Source organism: Chiloscyllium punctatum, chromosome 8 (assembly GCF_047496795.1).
Source record: "Chiloscyllium punctatum isolate Juve2018m chromosome 8, sChiPun1.3, whole genome shotgun sequence".
Classification (NCBI taxonomy): domain Eukaryota; kingdom Metazoa; phylum Chordata; class Chondrichthyes; order Orectolobiformes; family Hemiscylliidae; genus Chiloscyllium; species Chiloscyllium punctatum.
The window spans coordinates 80370250-80383198 of record NC_092746.1 but is presented as its reverse complement, the minus strand read 5'-3'; the positions used below and the strand labels follow the sequence as shown (position 1 = coordinate 80383198).

At 37.9% G+C, this 12949-nt stretch overlaps 1 protein-coding gene across 11 annotated transcripts in view; it reads right to left on the bottom strand.

Annotated features, from left to right (window-relative positions):
- LOC140480693 (voltage-dependent L-type calcium channel subunit beta-2-like) overlaps positions 1 to 12949 on the bottom strand; it is a 349445-nt gene that overhangs the window by 34624 nt on the left and 301872 nt on the right. For 9 of the 11 annotated variants that reach the window (XM_072575923.1, XM_072575913.1, XM_072575918.1 and 6 more), the window contains 4 exons: positions 12809 to 12931; positions 12574 to 12710; positions 9121 to 9197; positions 3156 to 3289 (listed from right to left, as the gene is read on the bottom strand). In XM_072575923.1, coding sequence (XP_072432024.1) covers positions 3156 to 3289; positions 9121 to 9197; positions 12574 to 12710; positions 12809 to 12931 — 471 coding nt within the window. Of the gene's footprint in view, positions 1 to 2992; positions 3013 to 3155; positions 3290 to 9120; positions 9198 to 12573; positions 12711 to 12808; positions 12932 to 12949 lie in introns of all 11 variants that reach the window. The other 2 variants (XM_072575917.1, XM_072575922.1) reach the window with 1 other exon arrangement.

Genomic DNA, 12949 nt, shown 5'->3' with positions numbered 1-12949 from the left:
AGAATTGCAGTAATCTATGAACTTTAATTGATAAATCAGAGATATTTTAAGAGTCAAACAGTAACCCTGTGCCTACTGGAAACCAGTGGAAGCATTTGAAAAAGGGAAACCAGGTAGAAACTTTCTGATCAGCAAGAATTAACTCTCAAGAATTTGTGAACAAAGATTATTGATCTATTCTTCCAGTTTTTCCTTCTTGTCCTCATTTGTGCTTGCTTTAATGTCTAAAATTAATGTTGAGGGCTGGCAGGTCAACTCCCATCTGATTATATGTCTCTGTTGCCACCTTTGGTACATCTGTCCTACCAGTGAGACTGAACATACCCAAGAATCATGATACAAACATTCAAATTATGCTCTAGGAAAAGGAGTAGATGCATGAATTCCAAGGCTTGGGAATAGATCAATTGGACCTTCGAGCTAGTTCCACCATTCAGTTAGTTCATGACTGTTTTGGTTACTCCACATTCATGCCTAACACCAGTAACCGCTCACCTCCATGCCCCCCTTACTTTTCAAGAATCTGTTTACCACTTCCTTAAAAATATTTAAAGACTTGGCTTTGTTTCCTCTTCAGGAAGGCACCTACAAAAGAAAATTTCCTCTTAAATGTATAACCCTTTTTTTTTGAAACAATGTCCCTGATTTCTAGTTTCTCCCACAAGAGGTAACATCATTTTCGGATCCACCCTCAAAACCCCTGAGGATCACACATGCTCCGATCAAGTTGCACTCTATTCTTCTATACCCTAAATAGATACACACATGGTCTGTCTAACCTGTCCTCATAAGACTATCTTTTATCTTCACCCATTCCAGGTATGAGTTGAGTAACTCTTCTCTAAACTGCTTTCAATATATTTACATCCTTCCTTAAATGAAGAGAAAAAATATTTAGCGACACTCCAGATGTGTCCTGTATAACTGAGATACAACCTCCATTTTTTTTGTATTCAATTACCCTTGTAATAAACAACATTCTGGTAGCTTTCCAGATTACTTGTTACCTGCATTCTAACCCTTTGCAATTCCTGCACTAACACACCCAGGTCTCTCATCTTTTAGAAAATGCTTTTCTATTTATTCATTCTGCCAAAATTTGACATTTTCCCTTATCATACTCCATTTGGCAGATCTTTGTCCACTCACTCAATCAATCTACATTGCTTCAGTGCCTCTGTACATCCCCTTTGCAACTACTTTCCTGATGGGCAGCAGATGTATGGGAACTATACTAAGTTCTCTTTGAAGTCACACACACCATCCAGACTTGCAACTATGTTGTTATTCCTTCAATATCACTTGATCAAAGTCCTGGAACTCCATTGTCAGTAGCATTGTGCACGTCCCTACACCTTACTGACTGCAATGGCTAAAGGTGATAGCTCACCACCACCTCCTGCTGGGCAAATAGGGAAGGGGAGTAAATGCTGGCCCAGCCAGCAACATCCACAACCTATGAATAAAGAAAACAAATGGTTGCATAGTCATGTTTTGTTACCCACAAATTTTGGGTGTCTGCTGTGAAGGTGTTGAGTTTATTTTTGTTGTACATGTATTACAAGTTCTGCTACAATGCAAGCGGTTTTCTTCTATACTGACAACACGTTGTAGTACACAAAACTGCAAATACCTTTACAGTGGAAAGTATAAAAAAAGGGATTGAGTACTTCATTGAATAGTATTTCAAAAACTTGAGCTGCTATTAAGAATTTTCCTTTCCAGATTAATTTAATATTTCAACAATGGTTTTATTGTCTCACTTCTGTAATTTCTGTATAGAATAGCATTGTATGAATTTGGGTTAACAGTAAAATGATGTAAATTTATTCAGGCAGAAACAACTGTAACCTGCTATATATTTATCTCACAGTTACAATTATTCATTTTTTTAAAATAAGAAGGAAGTCTAGCTTTATTAATCAGTCTGCATTGCCTGCCATGAACCTAAATTTAAGCAACATGGCAAATGAACCAAGATTAGTACCTCTAAATTATTTTAAGATAATTATACAGAATTTAGTGAACATGTCACAGCTTTTCATTCTAAAAAGATCATTGTGTAATATTAAGCAGCTCAAATAAAATACCATTCAGTTGTATTTCCATGAACATTTTTTTTACAATCCTGATTCAATTAGAAATAAACTTCTTATTACTTAACACGCATAGAATGCAATAACACATTTCAAATTGACAGTTTCAAAAAAAGCCAGTCAATTTACCAGCAAATATTCATTACCATATGTACTGTCACATAAAAGCCAGGTGCCTGTTGTGACGACAGATAGTGTAATTAAATAAATAACTTTTAAAAAAATACAATATCACTTTAATGGCCTTTGTCCAAAACATTCATGCGTCTACTTTCTTTTCAGATGTTAAGATGACTTTTCATGTGGAGCTACACATCTCCTGTCTTTATTTTGTAGATTTTCAGTGTTTCTATTTTCATCCACACTCTCACTTATTTTGTAATACATTTATTTCCAAAGTTACAAAAATATCCATATGACCAACAAACCAAACACAACTCCATTCTCCCATCGCATGAGAAATCAAGGCAAACAGCAAAGCAACAACACAAAGCATCATTACAACGCAACTTAACATCCAAATAAAGCCAAAGCACAGTGACAACAGCCAATCTGAAAAAATATTCTTTCCCTTCCCCCCTCCATACTAACCAAAGTACTGAACAAGCTTAAACAATACTGATAGTCCTGTTGTCCTGACGCTAGGTAGCAGGGAATGTCCCAATGGCATAATTAGCAAGATTGCTTGAATTCTTATGCATATATAGTTAGCTCTGTGAGGAGTTCCTTCAGCATGCTTTACAACTAATCAAATCTGAATTTCTACACATTTAAGTCATGAAAGGCAATCACTCACTCATTTTTAAAGAAATACAAATGTTTCCACACTGATCGTGCTGAAGATTTCAATGCTAATTATGCAATGGGCAGGACCACATTTAACAATATAGACTTACCGATTTCTGCTTCTGTTTAGCTATAGAAGCATTGAGAAAAACAAGAATAACAGAGCATGCATGTTATTGACTTTTCACAGGACACGAACAAATACAAGACTTATTCAGTGACATACTGCTGGCTAGCACGTGCAACAGACTGCAGTTTAGGAAGTATGGTTACCTTCTTAAAAAAGGGCATTCTTTTCTCTTTAGACTGGGGAGACGTTAGACTGTTTACACTGGCTATAGGGGAGCGGTGATTTGCTGGGGAGTCATTGTCTTCTGCATCTAAGCCACTGGCATCTAAATCAAATGCTACATAGGCAGATAGGTCCAGGGCACCAGGTCGAGGGAAAGGAAGGAAAACAGGAGTTGAATGAATGGGAATAATTTAAAAAAAGTAGAATCACATATAAAGTAAAGTAATGGCAATGCACAAACTATAAATAAAAGGAACTCAAAGACAACGTATCTATTTGTGCCAAATGTAAAACAAGAGACAAACATTGAGTTATGCCATAAATACTAGGAACTTTAATCTGTGAAATAAAAGTAAATAAATTCTCTGCAGAAAAATAAGATTCACTTGATCATAACAACAGTTAACTCACTTGAATGTTCAGTTGAAATCTATAAACCTAAACTCAATTGGCAAGTTTATTAAAAGTCACAAGATTTAAATGTCTGTTTATGTTGGATTCAGATAAAGATTGTTCAGTTTCCATAAATATTTTCCTGCAACAACTATGCCACTGGTTTTCATGGATAATGATGAACCTCATTCACCAACATAAAAATCACCATGATCAATAATACAAGAGAAGATGCAGGCTGGAGATAAGACTGTGGCACAACATTTACTGGACATGGTTGGGGTCTTGCTCATTGGCTGGACAGCCAGCAGTGTCCTGTGCTCATACAGGTCCCTTGATGGAACACGAATCCGACAAACAGCCTCAGGTTTCACACACAGCGAGGCCCATGACCATTACTGGTTGAAAACAATAGAAGCAGGACAAGTTCTTCAAGTTTAGTATTTTTAAATTTAATTGCCTGCTTTGGGGTCCAGTTGACAGTGGGGCAGGAAATCCTTTCACAAGCTTTAATTAGGGTGGAGGCAGGAAGACGGTGGGGCCTTGAACACTCCCTCACCATGCTGAATGCATGGGGGAGGCTAGCAAATTGACATTTTATTTCCAGTATATGTTCATAAATAATGATGTTAATCTGCAAGTCTATTAATTTTGGATATCACTTTTGTTTAAATGATGTATTAAATGTAATAAAAACAGAAAGAAATGGAGAAACTGAGCAAATCTGACAACATCTGTGGAAAGAGAAACTGAGTTAACATTTCAAGTGTAATGACTCTTTGCCAGAAATAGAGAGGGCTGGAAAATGATGGTTTTTGCATTGGTGGAAAAGTGGCAGAAGCGGCAAGTGGAACAGATGGTGAAGATGCCCAGAGCAAGACATTTGACTTGTTATTATGCTGTTGTGTTTCTCTCCCCTCAAGGGCTCAATTCATGGTCAAAAGGTGTGGTGCTGAAAAAGCACAGCTGGTCAGGCAGCATCCGAAGAGCAGGAGAGTCAACGTTTCGAGCATCAGGAATTCCTAATGAAGAGCTTATGGTCGAAACATCGACTCCCCTGCTCCTCAGATGCTGCCTGATCAGCTGTGCTTTTCCAGCACCACACTTTTTAACTCTGATCTCCAGCATCTCCAGTCCTCACTTTCTCCCACCTCAGTTCATGAGTTAAATATCCTTCTAGGGCACTGCCAGCCCAGGCAATCATGGCTCTTTAACAGACAGGGTCTTAAGCTCTGTCAGGCTTCCGGAGGGAAGATTCAAGTCTACAGACTGTCAGTCAAAAGCCCAATTCATTTTTTTTCTTTGTAATTAAACATAAGGTGATATATCATGAAGTAGTGGGAAGACTTTAAGGAGCACTTGCAGAAAAATTGTTCTAACCATGCTTCATTGCCATCTGTTCACACTCAGCTGAAAATCTATTTCTTATTACCACACACAGTTACAATTTAATCTTCAAGAAATAATGTCAAACCAAGTGGTGGTATATCTGTGCAACCAATACCAAACTCCTCTGACACCCCGCTCATATTTCCATTTCAGGATGCAGGCGTCAAACGGATACAAATAATTCAGTTGCATGATTTTACAGCTCCTCGGATGCTGCCTGAACTGCTGTGCTCTTCCAGCACCACTAATCCAGAATCTGGTTTCCAGCATCTGCAGTCATTGTTTTTACCTAATCCTACACTTAGCAATTCTCAGGCTCTCCATGTTTAATAGGGATACTAATACTATTGTTGATCAAATTCATATTTCGAACAGTGGTCTAAACAGTAATTGTAAAATATAATGATCCTCCAGAGATGTAATGTTAATACACTCAAAACTAGTTCTCTTTCACCCAGTTAAAATCAGGCCCTAAAAATGATTGCATTCAATGCAACTGCCAATGCCAATAGAGCTAAGTGTTGGGCGGGGATTATCCACTTGACAAAGGAAAAGGTGGTGGGAAGGGCAAAAAAAAAACCCTGTAAGTTGACTCAGAAATGGAGTTCTGGATGGGATGGCCCACTGCCAACTTTCCTGAATTGCCAGCAATTAAAGCACTTTCAGGTCTAATCACGTCTCAGCATCTCCACATCGGACAAGAAATGGCCAGCCTTTCCAAATGATAAAAAAAAGTGTGCATGCTCTCACCATGTAGCAGATTCTCTCAGTCATCACTCATTTCTGCAAGACTGCGGGATTCAACCTAGGAAAGGGGTGTGGTTTCTGAGAACCTCCTGCCCCCTCTTCTTGGCTCTGATCCTCCATTTGGGACTCCAGGCAGCAGTGTCCCATCAGCAGCAAAGACCATGGCAAATTCTAGGAATGTTGGCCATTGACTAGCTGTCAGTTCCAAGCAGGTGGGAATTCCTAGTCAGGCAACATAATTCCAGTAGAAATCCCACCAGGTGCCAATCAGCTGCCTGACCGTTGTTTGTTCCGGTGGAGACTTTCTGAACAAGGTAGTCTGCAGGTTTCGCTCCACTAAACCAAAACAGGAAAACACCTGAATGTGAAGTGGATGTTTTTGATCATCCAGGGCTTCAGGAATCGCTAATTATTTTGACCATGTGCAATGCACCACAGGTGGATACAGCTAAACTCTTCTGGACCAGTGACTTTCATCAATTCCTCTGCTTTGTTTCATTCTGATAAGCTTATTGGCAAGCCTTAGTTGCCTATATCATTCATAAAAGTGAATTAATTACACAAGGTGTATTAGAAATGAGAAAGCCCTGAACTACCCAAATGTTTACCCTCTGTGATTCTTAAATATTTCCAAAATAGAACTTTATGGAAACATTAAGGTACCTTTCCATCATTAGGCCACACCTGGATAATATACAGGTTTGGCCTGACAAATGGCAGGTAACATTCATTACACAGAAGTGCCAGTCAACAGCCATATCCAACACAAGAGAGTCTAATGATTACATCGTAACAGTCAATGATTTTGCCATCATTGAATCTGAATTATCAATATCCTTCTAGCTATCATTGACCATAAACTGAACAGAAGCAGTCAAATAAATACTGTAGCTACAACAGCAGGTCAGAGGCTCAGAATCCTGCAGTGAATAACTTACCTCCTGACTTCCCAAAGTCTGTCCACCATATACAAAGCACAAGGCATAGGAGTGGGGTGCAATACTCACACTTGTCTGGATGAGTGCTACTTTAGTAACACACAAGACGCTTGACATCATCCCGGATAAAGCTCGACTTCATCCCACTTAACTGGCACCACATCCACAAACATTCACTCCCTCCCCTACCAAAGCTCAGCAGCAGCAGTGTGCACCATTTGCCGTTTACATTGCAACAACTCACTGAGGCTCCTTAAAGAGCACCTTCTAAACATGTTAGCAGTACTATCTAGAAGGACAAGGGAAGCAGATACATTGGAAGACCACCAACTGCAAGTTCTCCTTCAAGCCACTCACTACCCTGACTTGCATATATATCACTGTCCTTCAATGGTACTGGGTCCAAATCTTGGACCTCTCTTCCTAACAGCATATTGGGTCTACCTGTACCAAAGAGACTGCAGCCTTTCAGGAAGACAGCTGATCAGCACCTTCTCAAGGGCCTAGATTAGAGTGGTGCTGGAAAAGCACAACAGGCCAGGCAGCATCCAAGGAGCAGGAAAATTGACGTTTCGGGCAAAAGCCCTTTGGGCAACAAGGGATCAGCATAAATACACTATTGTTCCTATGTTTTTAATGTCCATTGTAATTTCAATCATTTGAACACAAGGTTAATTAATAAATTGTACTACATTAGCATTCTGAAATTTTTTTAACTTGTCAGAGTTTGTCTCTGTCATTATCATCTCCTCCAAGGTGGTCAATTAAGGAGGAAGTACAGTGTGCAAATTACATCTGTTTTGTTGCGGGAAACATAATCAAAAGGAAGCTGCAGCTTTGGTCATTCCAAACATTTATGTGTTTACATAGATACTGTCTTGTTGTAAGATGCTAGATGCCAGTTTCTACTGCCAAATGGTGCTCAGAGTTACGCAATAACTTTGTGCCAAGCTACTGCAAGAGCAACTTCATGGTGAAGAGTAGAGCAATGCAAAAACTGCAAGACAAATTTGTGCAGACATGAGAGTTTAGGTTAGAACGAGATAATTATCAGGTGAAGAGAGGGAGCCAGCCACCATCTTGCTGCTTTGGTAATAAATGTCTTTCTGTAGATTTTAGAAATTAATATTGCATTGTTTAACAACCTTTAATTTGCTTTTATGGTATAATTCCACCAGTTTAAAAAGGAAATCATGACTTTAAGCTTGGATATTCAAAAATTGCAGAAGTTTTGGAGGAATGCAGTTGGTTAGTCTCAGAGAAGTTGGAAGTCATCTTGAAGTTAGTGAATTTTAGCTCTCACTCTACTCCCCAGTAAATATCTGAATGGTATTGCTGTTGTCACCTCCAGATGATCTACACACTGAAATTAAAGCTCAGAGGTAGCTGATTTTCAGAATGATTGAAGAAATAAAATGAATGCACCAGATGAAGTGTAGACCAGATGTGGAGAGAAAACAATATTGATTAAAATAATACAAAAAACTATTGTAATAACTAAATGCTTTGTAAACTGACTCAGGATATGAATAACAAGATTAGCCACAAAAGAAGCATAAAAATCTTGATAAATGTAATGGTGACACATAACGCGAACATCACCCAAGTTGCTCTCAGCAGTCACATTGTTCTGCATTTCACAATCTGTTAATAACGTGCAGTTGAAAGACCTTATGTGATCATCAGCTGCAACTGTACTTTAAGGTGCATGGCAAGATAATCTTCAAATTTTACTTGAATTTAGAAGCTCCTAAATATTAACCCTCAACTTTCTGCCATCGAAGTTAAGAATATCCAGCCTAAATGGCAAAAACATACTGTAGCTTCACTTTAAGTACCAAAAGGAAATCGAGTGTTTTCATTTCAGAATTTGTGTAGTCTAGCAATGATTAATTAACCTCAATAAAGCAATCACATTTCAGATCTTCAAATATAATCTGATCTCTCCTCCTCTAATCAACAATCAGTAAATCAACTCACATATTAAATTTCTCTGGTTAGAACTAAATCCGGTGTCATTTAGTGTGAATTAACTTAAATCATAAAAAGGGTGCTGAACTATTCACTGAACTAAGGAAGGCTATGAGACAGATTTCAATCTGATACTGACCAACAACAATCCTGACATGCATTCACACAGGGATAACAATGTAAGGTACAGGGCTCACTGGACAGCAGCTTTACCTCTTGTTCAGATGTGCTCAGCTAATGGGGGAAGTTATGTGATACAGTTTTGTTTCGAAAGGCCAAGGTTTGGAAGTTGCCCTGCTTAAGTGTTGACTTTGCCGAAGTTGTTCTTACTTTAAATATTAATCAGCAGCATGAAATACTCTCATTGCTTGTACATGCAGAATATATACAGAAGAACATTCAGAACATACACAACTCTATAACGCAATATACTATTCATAACAATAAACTAATAATAATTACAATATTTGCATAATTCAGTCAGGAGAGAACTTGTTAATCTACTTACCAGAAGAGGGAGGAGTAGATCGCCTAGAACTGGGTACCACATCACCTAAACTAGAAGATGAATTTCCACCTGATTTACTAGAAGAGATAGATACAATTCAAATTTAATCATATTATAATCAATGACATAACTAAGCAACAGTAAAGATAACCAACTTCCATCAGTTTTGATTCTTTAGATCCTCTGCTTAACTGTTCCAGAGATTCTGAATAGTTTGTCACCCTTATTTTTACTGCTAGGACAAAGTGAGGACTGCAGGTGCTGAAGATCAGAGTTGAGAGTGTGTGGTGCTGGAAAAGCACAGCAGGTCAGGCAGCATCCGAGAAGCAGGAGAATCGATGTTTCGGACATAAGCCCTTCAAAGGAATCCTTATGAAGGGCTTATGCCTGAAACGTCAATTTTCCTGCTCCTTGGATGCTGCCTGACCTGCTGTGTTTTTCCAGCACCACACTTTTATTTTTACTGCTATTACTACACTTAATAGTACTACAAATAGTTTTCATCAAATAATTTCTGAATGAGGAGAGTGGTAGGGGACTCAGAAAATTCAAGAATAAAGAAGATTTGAAGGGTAGATACAGAACTGAGAAGCTATATTCATCAAGAATGATTAAACAGACTGGTCTTGAACAAATCTGAGGCGTGACCTGTTAAAGACCTTGAAGATCGTGAAAGGTTTTGACAGGGTAGAATAAAGAAGGTGGTTCCACTTGTAGAGGATACAAATACTAGGGGGCCATAAATGGCTGATATTCACAAATAAAATCAATTTAAAAAATAAGGAGAAGCTCCTTCATCAAGAAAGAGAAGTGGATAGAATGTGCAATTCTCTACAACAATCAGGGCAAAAACCATAGCTACCTTTAACAAGAAGCTAGGTAAGCACATGAGAAAGAACAGAAAAATATACTGACAATTAAATGGGAAAGAGCGGAAGAAAACATTTGTCTGAAGCACAAACATTGGCATAGGTATGTTTGGCTAAGTGTGATGTAAATACAATAAAACAAAAAAATTATATTTTATCATGTGGCATTCCCAGTTAGGCAGCTTTTCCTGCTCTCCTCCCCACCTGGTAGGATTATTCCATTTCATCCTATGCATGACTGTTTTAATCTATGCTCTTGATTACATGATGCACCAATTAGTTTACTTTAAGCAATGACAGTTTTCTGACAGTGAATACCAAAAGTCGAATCCTGTGTTACAGCTGGTCTCCTTATCTAGTTGAATTATAGACATACATTATTTGCATTACTGCCCATGCAGGCAAATAATTACATTTGCTGTCTAATTTTCATATCAGCTGCTATCCTTGGCATGGTAAGAAAAACATTAAGAATGATGAAACTTCCCTAATGAATAAGTGACATCACATTAGATCAGGGTTTCCCAAGTGGGAGTTGGGACCCAACTGAAGGTCATGGGGTGAAATTTTGGGTTTGTAAGCTCTGAGGTAGCAATGGACATTATGCAGCTCTAGCCAGGTTAAAACAGCTTTACACACGCTGAAACTGTTTCCAAACAGCGGAATCACTTTGAAGTCCAAACCTTCTCAATGAGGGGGGAATGACGATAATTTTTAAGCTTCAAAATGAGATCACAAAATATTTGGAAAGTGCGGGTATTAGATGTTTGAATTCTAAAACAGAAACTGGAGAAACTGGGATTACTTTTCATTGAAAGATAACTCATCCAAGCAATTGCTTTACAGATGCATAGAAGACAGTACAGAACGAGTAAATTTGGAAATCATAATAATTTAAATTGCAATAGTCAGAAAAGGGGTCAGAGATTAGGGTTAAGATTAGAGTTAGGATGTAAATCAATATTTACAAAAAGTGAACTGATAACAAAGATCTTCATCAAGGAATAAAGTTCTTGATTAAAGACTGGAAAATGTCAAGAATCTACTACAGACCAACTTAACATCTGTCAAAGGGAAAATGCCAGAATCTACTACTGAATAGCTTATAGCAGGATGCTTAGAACATCTTATTGCAAGCAGGCAGAGTCTTGTGAAATGGAAGTCATGGAGCCCTCTTTTGGTGCAGGGGCAATGTTCCTACCCCTGGACCAAGAGACTGGGATTCAAGTCCTACTTGTTCCAGTGGTGTGTAATAACGTCTCTGAACAGGTTGATTAGAAAAATAGGTGAAAGTGAACACATGTTTGACTAATTCATTAGAATTTCTTGAGTAAGTAACAAGCAACATAAATAAAAGGGGAACCAATCAATGTTGTCTACTAAAAAGTTCAGAAAACATCTGACAAAAAATCATATGAAAGATCGCTATGCAAAATATGAGTTCATGGTGTTGCGGGGTGGGGGGGGGGGGGGGGGGGTCAGATATTAGCTAGGACAGAGCATAAGACAACTAATGTGAAACACAGGGTAAGTGTAAATGGGTCCTTTTAGGTTAGCAGAATGTGACAATTGTGTGCCATGGGATCAGTGTTGGGACTTCAATTATTTGCTATCTATATAAATGGCTTTAGTTAAACCGACTCAGTGCATCATCAGCAAATTTAGCAACAATATAAAGATAGTAAAAGTAGCAAGTAATTTATAAAGAGGATATAAAGATTAACAAGGAAGTTAACGTTATTATGTGTCGACAGGAATATAGATTTGAGGCCATAAACACATCACAGTTGATCATATTAAAATGTCAGATCAAGTTAGAGAGGCTGAATGGCCTACTTTCACTCTTAATTCGATAATTCACATTCTTTAAATTAAAACAGTTAAGGAGATACACTGTTTGATTAATTGATCACCATGACTCTAGGTGCTTAGTTGAGAACAGAGTGATGACATTAGTTTGCATTTGCAAGAAATTTGTGGACTAAAGTCTTAAATCTACAACTGCACAAACAATTTTAACTTATCTGACACATCATGAGATATTTCACTCCAGCAAAGTCCAGACCAATATAATTCAATGTACTTTCTTCAAAAAAGTTTACTAGTATTTTAATATGTGTTTGATTTATAATCACCATAAGTAGTCTTAGTTATATTGAGGCAAGCTCATTTGTATTTTCATTTTATCACCATGACTCTAGTATGTGCAGTCTTCATTTGATAATTTCCAATTCTTCCAAATTTCACTGAAGGTGTTTATTTATAATAAAAATGAAAAGTCAATAATAGCATTCAATAAAGTATTCTAGACTACTTTTTTATTTTTGGGCCTTAACTACATTCAGTCCTCAGCACAGTTAATAAATCTGATTTGGAACCCGATTTCAAGCCTGACCAGAGTTGGAATTATTCAGCAGTACCATTTTGTTTCTGAGGCAGCTGCAAGCTTTTCTCTTCTGCTTTTTGTCAGACTAAGCTGACTAATCCGACAAAGCAAAACAGAGAGATAAATAGTCAGCTCTATTCATCAGATCTGAATTATCACATGCTGGTCCTGGGCACCTTTCACATTCTGTCCGCTTACCTGGAGTGATATTTTCCTTGCTTCACCTTTTGATCATTCTGGAACCTCATGTTTTCTAGTTTGACTGGACTCGGGATGAAACCTATTTCACAGCCTTCCTTAACCAGCCGTCCTATCCACCAATCATTGCTAAATTTCTAAACATGGGAATAAATAAGGAAAAAAGGTAAATACATATATACACATATTGATTAAGATCAACTTTGTTAAATGCTACACTGTGTATCAAACCTACTTCTTTGACATGTAGGAAATCCTTTGGTTCAAATGAGATAGCCATGCCTGGGACAGGAACATCATTATCCAGTGCAGCGCTATAGCCAACATTTGTCCGTACTGCAAATGCAACAGGTTTAGTCTGCCAAGAAAAAAAAAA